General features: G+C 33.4%; 1 protein-coding gene across 1 annotated transcript; it reads right to left on the reverse strand.

Moving 5' to 3' along the window:
- Positions 1-7041: 7041 nt before the first annotated feature.
- LOC148783522 (uncharacterized) lies at positions 7042-7728 on the reverse strand. Its single transcript, XM_088855363.1, has one exon. It carries the CDS (start codon positions 7726-7728, stop codon positions 7042-7044), a length of 687 nt encoding a protein of 228 aa, XP_088711489.1.
- Positions 7729-12767: the final 5039 nt, after the last annotated feature.

Consider the following 12767-nt stretch of genomic DNA (forward strand, 5'->3'; position numbering starts at 1 on the left):
ACCATAGATCTTCTAGAACTTTAATTATTATACCAAACTTTCTCAAAGAAAATTGTAATACAATCTATGTGGTCATTAGAGAACACATGACCATGGTCCCAATCAATTAGTTAGGGGGTTGTGACAGGAGAGTCAATGTAAAGATGAATAAATGGCCCTATTTTATGAAACTCTTTCAATCCCATTGATGGGTAGGAGATAATTTCATGATCATGATATAATTATGAATGCATAGATAGTACACACTCTTCCATAAGTGAGCATAGGATCTGATTTACCTATAGTAATAATATAAAAAAAAAAGAATAGGAATCGGCCTTGGGCTTGAGTGGTTAGTAATTGATGCTTAGCAGCTATATCTCAAGTTCAATTCCTACCACTAAACTACCAAAAAAGATAAAAAATTGAACATTTGAAAGTTAGAAACTCACTTTTGTTGGGAGCAATGAGTCTCCCTCTCAATGGGAAAATATGAGAGGCCTTTGATGAGTTAGAAGAAGGAGCATCCATTGGGTTAGGAGGGAGAGCCTCTTGTGAGGGAGATGAACATGGAGACTGGGATGTGCCCAAAGAAGTGGAGGCCAAGGCAAGGAGCACAAGGGAGAATATCACTATAAACTTCATGGTAGCTAGCCACATTCTTTCTTTGTTTAGAGGGTGAAGGTTTTGGGTTGCTTTGTGGTGGACCATTTGAGCTATTTGTATAGTGAAAATTATGGTTAATTATTAGATGATAAATCTCTCAAATATAGTTAATCCGTTGTTTAGGGGCAAGCTTGGGAAACAAGGTACCCAAAATAGTTAATTAATCGACCATTTAATATATCTCTATTCATATTGAATTTTTATTTATTTATTTATTTTTAATATGATTCTCTTTCTCTTGATGATGATGATGATGATGATGAAAGTTATTCGAAGAAAGAGAACCATTGTAGAAGGAAAATAAATAAATAAAAGTTCAATATGGATAAAGATATATTAAATGGCCAATTAATTGATAACTATTTTGGGTACCTTGTTTTCCCATGCCTACCCACCATAAACTGTGGATTAACTATATTTGAGTGATTCATGCTTATCCACCCCAAACAAAAATGATTCTTCACTGCATGACTAGACTTTAACCCACAAAAGAACTTATAAATCTTTAAAGATGATGGAGAGATATGAGAACTTTGCATTTTTTAGATTGATTCACATTGCTGGTGGGGGAAGAGTCCTAGGGAAAAGTAAATCATGCTATTGTTGCATGGCTAGCATGTATAGTATTAAAATGCAGATTTTGATAATTTCTTACTTTGAAATCTGCTAAGAACTTTGAGTTTTTCAATAGAAATTCAAAAATCATTTAGTTTGATGGAACCATATAACTGGCCATTTTATATTTTTAACTAGAACTTATCATATAAGAGTAGGGCGAACGACATTTTGTTATACTACTCTAGCTATACCCAAGTATGATACTTATGAGATTGATGATATCGATGAGATTGATATTCAAATCTTTCTTCTTAGAACGTATTAATTTGACCCCATAAGCGGGACAGCCACCCAATAACATGTTGCTGCCAGAATCAGAACAACTGGAAAGAGATTCTTTAACCAGAAAAAATTCAGTTCAAGTGGAGGATAACTATCCATAATTTTTTGCAACTCCATCATGATGTGGCAAGCTTGGACTTATATTTGATTGGGGATTAAAGAATCATTGTTTTGCCACGCTTCTCTATCAAATTTCAAACTGGTTTGAAACCTCTCTTATTTTTCTTTATTTGAAATATTTGAATTTAAGTTTTAAGATTAACTAACTAAAAGTATGACTAAATCAAGAGTCTTCATTTAACCAGACAATTCACCAACACATTTCAAAAAATCTATTAAAAAAACAAGTTCCAAACTAAAATGTCCAAAATGTATTCCAATGATCAAACATACTATCAAAAAGAAAAGCTAAAAAGAGCAGATAATGAAAAACATTTTTTTCTTTCTCTAAACCAAGAGAACCACTGCAGAGATGAATGAAGAGTGATTTAATCACAATATTGATATTTAAGTTGTTGGGGACTACGGCTCGGTTTAGATACTTACATTTGCTTACACATATTACTTGGTACTAGTAAGCCTTTTGTTTCATTGTCCCTGGATAAATAAGTTTAATCACACCTTTTTTTTGCTATTTGAATTGTTTATTTCTGTACATAGCAGTTTTTGGATAGTACATTGCTTCATAGTCTATTTTTGTTATTGTAATTGTTGTTTAGGTATTGTTGTTTTGGTTTCATTTTATACTTCAAATTTAACCTTTTTATATTCTGTGCCATGATAGAGGAAGCATGAATAATGAAAATTTAGATAAAGAATTGATAAATAGGCCCTAAATGCTATGAAATTATTGTCCAATGACTTTATTGTATGCTCACAATAAGATCATTGCATTGCATATTCCTCTAAGTTGTAACTTTATTTAATGGCATTTGTATATATCTGATTTTTCCATTCCATTTTTTTGATCAATTCCAAAAGGAAAATTGTTTCATGCTGGCTAGACCGCATTTTTCATATGCGGTCCAGAAAGTGTAAAGCATCCGTCTTAAATATGGATGCAAGTAGGTGTTCCATCTAAAACCAATGGAAACTAACGTTCCAAATGCTTTCTTATTACAATTATTTTTAGCTTTTATTTTTATTTTTTTCATATTCATGATTTCCATATTAGAGTTTACACATATTCATGATTTCCATATTAGAGTTTACATGTGGTTAAAAATTAAGTCTTAAAATCCATCTCAAAAATATATTTATTAAAAGGTTCGTATTTCAACATTTGTGGGCTTGGCCACATAGAAACCAGGTCCAATCCATAATATTCGTTATTTTTTAATTGTCTAACTTTTAGCAATGCATATATAATTCTTGCATGAATAATGAAAAAGTAAAGACATGTAAATTTTAGTTGGCTTACATGTAAACTACCAAAACTTAACATAGCACTGTGGAAAACACCCATTTACGTAAGTAAAAAGTTGATATAAGGTTGCAACCTTAAAATGTAAAATTATCATAGAAGGTTGTTTTGAGTTTTGATATTGGAAAATCCTCTAGTTGATCACTTCGACATCAAGATGTATAAATATGAAAAGACAAAGTGATTATGTGTCCTAAAAATAGTGTATCTTGTAGCAAATTATCTAGACTGTCTATTTTCAAGATTTTCAGGTGTTTATAGTTCTATTTGATTTGAACCATTTTTGAAGTTTAAAATTTTGTATTTAGAGATGAAAATAGATTCCCATGTCAACCTAATAAATTTTGACACCAAAATTATATTTATGATAAAATTTGAAAGTGCGCCTTAATTTAATTGTTTAAGGTTGCAACCTTAGACAAACCACAACCTTAACCTAATTTATCCATTTTTTTTTTAAATGAAAAAAAAACTTCAATCTATATCCTTGGAAGGGTACATGTATCCCATATATTAACTTCATCAAACTCAACTAGAATAACTTAAAACCTATACCATCTTAAATAAGGTTGAAGCATCTCATGAATCACACAAATCCGAATAGTTTGAAAAATAGGGCCTAGATATTGGATAAATCTTAAAGTGGTCCCTATTAAAAAGGGATTGGAGCACCACACCTAGGGCTCGAAGCCTTGAATTTTAGTGCTCTAAGGCTTGGACCACCCCAGGGGCCCAAACAATGTTCAAACCTTTGCAGTGCTTTATGCCACTATAGGAGGGGCTCTTTCCCAACCCCAACTTTAAAATTCTTGCCCTAATGAGGGGGGGCTTACATTCTAGAAGCTTCCAAGAGATTTCAGGGCATATCCCATGATTTTTTATGTGCATTTTCCTTCATTAATCTCATTTGTCAAATGAAGACCCTAGATCTTTGTTTATTGGGAAAATTACTTGCTATCCAAAACATATTGTATAGAGGACCTTAAAAAAAAACATTTTCTCACTGTAAGCCTAGACATTGTTTTCTCCTCGTCAAACCCCCCCATGTGAGTTTAAAATGGCATTTAAGATGAAAATATACCTGATTAGCAAATTTTTTAAAAAAAGGTCATTTAATATTTGTTGCAATTGTGGTTTCTTGGTGATTTAATCGGTGAAATGGAGGTGGGGTTTGTGGCCATCCATACTGTAGGGAAGCCACACGGGTATGAAAAGAATAATGAAAAATAATAAAATTTGTCAAAGTGGCAAGACTTTTCTTTTTACATCCATTGCCACATGACTTTAAACTGTTTAGAGGGCTCCATAGTAACATGAATTTAAATTGTTGACCACGTCAGTTTTCAAAATATCTTGTTCTTCATAATTTCTTAATTTTTTCCTTCTTAATTTCTCATTTCTTAATTTTTATGTGTTAATTTTTTATTTCTTAATTGCTCATTTCTTAATTTCATTTCTGATTTTCAAACTCCAAACCCAGGAAAAATTCTAATATGGATGTTTTTAAATTTATGTGTTTATCATTTCAAAAAATGTAATTGCTTTGATTTAAAATTCATAACCCGGCATATACATCTATTTCTAAAATTTATCCCAGTTTTTCAAAAATTTCTAAAAATATTTTTAAAAATGAAAGAGCTGGATCGGCCTGGATGATGACATTGTCTCACCATTTCATCTAAAGATCACCATTTCATCTAAAGATCAAAGAGATGGCCCCATCCAAAAATCGATTGTGCAAATGACATTGTCTCACCATTTCATCTAAAGATCAAAGAGATGGCCCCATCCAAAAATCGATTGTGCAACCAGGAGGAGTGAACATTGGATTAACTGAACCTCTCCTAAACCCTATCTAGTGAGAGCACTTTCCAAGAGATCTAGAAGCCTTCCTTAGACATCCTTAGTAAAATTTGAAATCTTCAAAAGCTTCAAACGTTTGACCTATTAAGAAGCCATAAGAGGCAAAAGTAATAAGGAACTTGAGATAAAGGTACATTTAAGTTCATTTCAGCTCATTTCATTACATTCAACTTAAGAACTCATCAGTATTCGCAAAATCGAACCCGAACGGTTAACCGGTTTTGGGGCCGGGAGCGATTTGAACTGGAACCGGACTAATCGGTCAAGTAGATTTTTTTTAAAATAAAATGCGTAAAAAATAATCCAAAAAAATTAAAATTTTTGTAAAAAAATAGAAAAACTAATATTAAGTGTATACTATTATATTACATACATTTATCTTATAAAAAAAAATTGAAACAACTTTTATATAATTTAATATTTGAATACTATGAAATATGCAACACAATTTATAATTTCACATTAATTTAATTAATGAAATTACAAAGTCCAACTAACAATGGCTAGTAGTAATGCGAGTGGCAAGGGGGATCATGAAACTGTTGTATTTCACTATCAGGGTTTACAAGGCGAAAAATCTGAGTAAGGCTTGGAGGAGTCTGTAATGCCGCAGTTGTGCCCCCTCGCCAATCAGGAACATTTCCCGTGGTACCCCCTTGGCCAAAGTCTCCTAGACTCGTCCAGCATTCATGCTTTCCCTCACTTTGTTCTATATTACCCCCACCTTGTTCTGTGTTATGGCCCTCAAAAGCTTCAATATTATCATCATCATGAATAACCAGGTTATGGTGACGGTTATGGCTTCGTCACTCCTTTGTCGAGTAACTTCCACGCATCGATGCCTCAACTTCCTCCCGAGCCAATCTCATTAAATCTTCCTCCCGAGCCAATCTCATTAAATCTTCCTGCTCATCAGACACCACATGGTGTTGAGCCCCTTCACATTCCTGGATGACTTGTTCTCGCCAGTTGTTTTCCATTATCTCATCTGTCTCTTCATCATCCTGTACTTCATTTTCATCCTGTGTATAATCGTCATCCATGTCCATTGTCATGTCTCCTTCATTAGATGCTGCAACGTCCACATTATCATCCATATCGGTAACTGCCCCACTAAGAAAATCTTGATCTAGTAGTGAGGTCCTTAGTGATACCCACTCATTGGTGAGTCCTTCCGGAAGATGTAATCAAGGTTGATTGGTGTGTAGTCTGTGGGGGTCCTCCTTACATGTATCTCTCTCAATTTTAAATTGTAATGAACATACACCAAGTTGTGCAGCGTCTGAGTCTTTAACCTATTCTGCCTCGGGGCGTGTACCCACTGAAATGTACTCCAGTTTCTCTCACAGCCCGAGGTAGCACATATTTAACTAAAAATTCTAACAGCAATCTTTTGTAATTGCTTTGTTCAAATTCTGTGTATCATCCACCATTGTGCTGACACATACAGACATAGAAATACTTAACAATAGAAAATAAATTGATTTTAAAACAAAACCCACAAATAATATTGTACTAAAATATTGCAAGTTTTATCTTAAAACTAACCTGAGTGCAATTTTTCAACTGCTTTTTTGGCATTGTTATATGCAAATTCCCCATTTTTTTCCATGTACATGATAAGCTATAAATAACAATATGCGTATACAAGAAATTAATACTACATAGAAATGTGATTCGTTATTCTAAATTGAAATTTTATTACAGATATGTTTTGATTAAGGTTTACCTGATGCATACATTCGATATGAGTTTCAATATCAGGCTCAAGCCTGTAGATGCAGTTTCTTACCCCCTCCATGATATCTGCATCATATAAAGTGGCATTGGAGTACAAATTTTGTGGATTAAGAAAGAACTATGCACATAGTTTGTTATATTATTAATTACGATAACTTTACTCGGAGTTGAAAAGAATCATGAATTGCGATAATGAATCATAAATTACCTGTTGCATGGATATCTCGGTGTAGTTGGTCTCTCCACCTACGATAAACGATCTCTAATATCTCTTCAGTCCATATGTTATTCTCAAATATAGTTTCCCTTCACGTCTCATTACATCGAACAGAAACCCCATTGCGGGTTTATCATCAGAGTCACTAACCTCAACACTCGCATTAAATGTTCAGTTACAGAAACAACATTGTTACATTAAGCCCAAAACCTTCGATGGAGAAGGGTGGTCTCAACCTGCCTTCCAAGTTGACTCATTGTTGCCCATCAGTCTTCAATTCATTAGAGTGTATCATTGACCTCAATCCTTCCTTCTTGACCAATAACAATTGTATCGTAAGGAACGCTGTAGCGAACCTAGAAGTCGACTCCCTGACAATCTCTCGCATGTAATTCTCCTTCATCAAAGCATGGGGGAACGTATGATTGTATATAAACCTTGTAATCAACATGCTATTCAAAATACACGTTTTAACCCTCCTCAACTTCCCGATTTCCATGAGCATCAAATTAACACAATGGGTAGCACAAGGAATCCAATAAAGATTGGGTCTTCTCTCCATTAGCAACAAGCCTGATTTTTTGTAGTTCGCAACATTATTAGTTACTACTTGAACCACATTTTCAGGCCCAACCTCATCTACAATTTTGTCCAGGTATGCACATATCAGTTTCCCAGTATGTCTCTTTCTTGATAAATCAATGCTAAAGTGGTAAACAATGCCCCTAGGGCAACCTATTAAAAAGTTGACAAGATACCTATGGGACTTGTCCTTCCAACTGTCAGTCATGATAGTCATTCCTGTGCTTGACCAATAGACTTTGAACTGTGCAATGTGCTTATCGACATCATGAACAACAACTTCTAAATATGACCCTGCAAGCTCCTTCGCAGTTGGACCTCTAACACTCGGCACTGCCTCAACTATAGAAGTTACCATCTGTGGATAGAAGTTTGAGTTCACATAACTAAATGGTAGTGTATTAGCATACCAGAAAATGCTAATCATCTTTTTTGCCTTTTCTATTAATACATCTGCTGACAGAAATTTTATTTTATTTTGATGATATTGTGGCCGGTGGAGATCAAGTCTAGAGGGTTCGCGGGTCATTATTGACACATCTATGGGTTCATGTCGTTGAGTAGTAGATGGCCGACTATAAGAGGATGGGCGATTAGAGAAACTACGTCTCAATTTACTAGATGTGGATCTAAGCAATGAAGGCCCACATCCTCCCTTACCCGGTACTATATGTTCTTGAGGTTGACGGCTACTAGATGCACCGTCCCTTCTCCCATTCATCTCTTGAATTTCTATTTGCCTATAATTATGCTATTGAAGACTGACAATTCTAGCTCGTTCCATTTGTGCCTCAAATTTTGCTTCTTGGTCATCTTCCTCATCTATTGGACTTTCATACCCCTTCCCTATCTCTTTTACATCCCTTGCTCTGTGCACCTTTTTTCTTTTTCCTGTTGTAATTAATTTTAACATTTGTTGTTTTACTTCTTTTGGCACTTTTTTACAACCGGTGACATTACCTTTTACCCAAGCAAGATGTTCTTTTAGATGATAAATACCACCACCCATTTTCTTGCCACAAAAAGTACATCGAACTCTTCTTTTGTCACTTACAATATTGTTTTATTGTAAATTGTCTTGAACATAAAAGTTTATTAAAAAATATTTATTTGGAATATCACTCTACCAAGGGGACCTTGTAAGCATGACGATATCACAATAAAGATTAATTTACATGTGTATAAATCAAGAAAAAAGCAAAAAGTGGTTGCACATTTGCGCACTAAAAAATAATGACTGCATTCCCAACATTATATGATGAAGACTAGTATTGATGCTTGCCAAAGTAACTTGAGGCCAAAAAAAAAGTGCCATTAATGTTTAGTACCAAGACAACAAGGAAACTTTGGTCATCTCAAAAAATTAACTGTGAAAACAATCACAAAAGACTAACAGTGATAAATGATCATCAAAACTATGCTACCAAAGCATTACAAATGGGTTCAAACATTGAGACCAATTTTTAGAAGTATGCGATTGAACTAAATGATTGAGGTCTTGATTATTAGAATCAACATAACTTTATCAATTTTGTGAAGAGAATTACCACAAATTTTAGTGTCAAATTGGGCTGTCTAGAGTGTGCCTTTGACTAGGTTCAAAGTTTTAAAAAGTAAAAATAATTACTAAAAGTGATTGTGACATCTTGTGCGGCGGGGTGAATATTATACACTTTGTATTTATTTTTTTCGTTTTTTTAAAAGGTTGTTCACCAAGACTTGATTGATAAAATCAATTTCTTTCAATTCAAAAAGGTAGGTCAGGAGAAGGATCATATGAACAAGCCTAACTCCATTTCTCTTACTCTTAACTCCAAGATTTCGTCCTCCTTTTTTTTCTCTAGATCTTTCAAATTTATGTTGTTGCCTTGGCATTATTTAAACTCTCATCTGACGTTGCTAGCGTTTCTATTCCCTTCAAATAACTCGTTCTCTCATCATAAATATGTGCATTGGAGAGCAAAACTCCTCAAGCATTTCTGCAATTACAGATATTGCTGCAGTTACAACCACCAAAGTTCTAAGCCTTTTTAGTGGGCTTTTATGGTGAAAATAAGATTCTTACAACCAATGGACCACGCCATAGACAACTATGTAAAAGATAGAAAACAGTTGTATTGAAGTCAAATTTGGTTGATCTGCAGTTTCAATTGTGAAAAAAACTAGTTCCCAACAATTCCCTATACGGATCGGTCAAGTCGATCCAGATTGGCAAACATTGCTTGAAACTATTAGATGAAATGGTAGATAAAAACAATAAAATTCAAGCAATGAACAAAAGTGAAAAGAAAAAGTTTATATAAGGTTGCAACTTAAACATGTAGAATTAATATGCACCTAAATTTACAGTTTCTCAGAGCTTTCAAGCAATGAAAGAAAAAAAAAAAACGAAAATTATATGCAGACAACATAATCCATCAATTGAACATGAAATTTTTCTTAGAAGATCAGCAAATACATATACATTCAACATAATATGATGCCATCAAACAAGAAGAATAAAAGCGCACATTTCCATGAATAATACAAAAAACCATCAAATGCAATTGCAAGCTCTAGAACCAGGTAAACACCATTGATTCAATTAAAAAAAAATAATATGAGGACTAAACCTCATATAACAATTCACGGAACTCATAACTTATATCTCAGATAAAACAAAGAAAAATGAAGAAAAAAAAGGCTGAATAATCCTAAAACAAAAAAAAATTAAGAAAAAAATCTCACAAAATATGCATTTCTTCAATTTTTATTCAAGAAACCCTAAATTCCTAAAATCGAGCTCCAAATCTTTTTTTTTGTTCTCAAATCCGTTCTTTTATTGGATACAATAAATAGTATCAGTCAAATATTATCTAAATAATCCTAAAAAAGGGCTGCAAAATTAAGAAAAAAATTTTAAAAAAATCGGGTTCGAGTTTACCTTGCTTATTTCAATATCAAAATCGAGCTCCAAATCTCTCCATTTCAATGAAATCAGGAGTCTAGAAAGATAGGTATCTTGGTGATCATTAAAATCCCCCAATTTTTATCCAAAAACAGTGAAAAACCAAGCCAAAATCCTTAGATTGGCGGATATTTCGTTAAAAAAACTCAAGAACACCTAAAAATTGCTAAAAATGACTTAATCTTGGAGTTTCTAATTCAATATTATAGATTTATAGAATATTTGAAGGTAGTGTACAATAATTGAGCCAAAAAAAACAAAAAAAGGCAGGAAAAAGCATATAAAAAGGCTGCAAAAATCATGGATCACGGGTTCTGCCCAAATAACGGGCTCTACTACAAATAATGGAAGTTATTTACATTATCCCGTTATATCACCATATCGCCCGTTATAACATCGAATCGGACCGGTTATTGAAAAACCAGTTGGTTTTGGTTAAAAATCACCGGTTCGATATCGAACCGGCCTGTTTTTTAGCAGATTTTTTTCTGGAATATGTATTTTGCAACTTGTACCATAAAACTGGCCAAAACCGAAATTGCCACCCTACTAGTACCTATCTCACAGGCCTGTTTCGGTTCTGATCGGCTGGTTTTGCGAACACTATAACTCATAATTAGTGGCACAATGGAACCCATGCAGCAATCCCAACACACACTGTGGAAAATATCCCAAGAACCCCTAGCCCAACGCCCAATTTCTTAGGCAGTATAGCAAATAGTAGTCAATGTGCCAACAGATTTGATGGGACAACCATTCTCTGACCATTGGGTACCTGATTTCAAGTTTCCATCGGTCACAATTGTCTACTTCTTCGACACTCTCTTGTCCCTCAAAGAGTAAGGAGCACTAAAGAAGGGCAACTGTAGACTCCTCTTCCAAATTTAATTTTACTTTTGAAGTCTTAAAACCCTAGAGCATACTATCCCAATCCACCATAGGACAAATTGAACCATAGTCCATACCAAGACCATAGTCCAGCCCCAATACTCTCTAAAATTTGCCATAGATCCCAAATATCTAAATTTAGGAAATCAAATATCCTAAAATAGGCAAATACCGGTGCAAATTAGAGATAAAATATTCCAAGATCAGTCAAATCAAGAATTTTTTAGCATAATTGTTAATAAACTATATCAGAATTGAAAATCCACAAAAACAAAAATTGAGTTGGAGTCAGACAATTGTCTGCCCACTGGTATAATGCCCAACGACGAATACAGCATTGCTGAAACGTGGCTGCCCTCCGAACTATTTCAGATTGCCGACTTCTATATTTTGGGATATTTTTTCTTATAAATAGATATTTTCCAAGCCTTTTCTTGGAAGAAGATTGTAAAAAACCCTAGCTTCTAAACTTTAATCCTGATTCCAAATCTGAAACCCTATACCCTAGAGCTAGACCCTTAAAAATGGGATCTTATAATACCTTCTTCAACCAATATTTAAAAATAAAACTACTCTTTTCAAGTCAAATCAAAGCCCTAGACTGCAATATCGAAGATTAAAGAGCAATGATTCAATCTTTGTCGTTTGTTCCAAGTCTAACTCTTGATTCTAGATTCTTTCTCCATTTTGTTCTATTTTTCCTTATTATTATTTAATTATTATTAATTTTTTATATTTTAATTCATTGTTATTTAATGATTAAGATTTAATATCATGTGCAACGCATGTACATATCGCTAGTTTATTATTATAGATAGATATATAAATATTTTCCATTTCTCTCGAGTTTCTTTCACACGTACTTTTTGTTTGTATGCCAACTTTATGTGGTCGGAAACATAAAAGATTAATTTCCCATCAAAGGGCAAGTCAAGGCTAATTTTCCCAAAAAAATCCATTTCCTAAAGTATATTACATGAAAAATCCATTTTTAACAGTTGAGGGCTAATTTTATGCTACAATAAACGGGTTCAATAGCCACAATCCTTCTGAATAGGACCTATATAACTTGTTCATAATTCCCTAAAGAAAGACATGTGGACATTGATTTTCAAGATATTATTTTAAAATTTCAAGATATTTTTTATGAGGTACTTGAATGAAATGAAAAAAAAAATCATATATTTATGGTGTAATTTATATAGGAAAAAGTTTATATAATGTTGCAATCTTAAATGTAGAATTACGGATGTACCGCAAAAATCCATCGGAAAATGTTGTTTTAATGCTGAAAAACCCTCTAATCGATCATCTCAACAACGATATGTATGGATATGGAAAAAAAAAAAAAGATTTCGAGTCCCAAAAAGAGTGCATCTTGCAACACATTATCTCAACCGTCAATTTTCAAGATTTCATATGTTCATACATCTTCTTAATTTTAACAATTTTTAGAGTTTGAAATTTTATAATTAGATATGAAAATAGATTTTGAGATAATCCTAACAAGTTTTTAAACCAAAATTACATGTTATGCGCCTTAATTGGATTGTTCAAGGTTG

Source organism: Amborella trichopoda, chromosome 1 (genome assembly GCF_054954075.1).
Source record: "Amborella trichopoda isolate Santa Cruz 75 chromosome 1, AtrichopodaSantaCruz75HAP2 v2.0, whole genome shotgun sequence".
Lineage (NCBI taxonomy): Eukaryota > Viridiplantae > Streptophyta > Magnoliopsida > Amborellales > Amborellaceae > Amborella > Amborella trichopoda.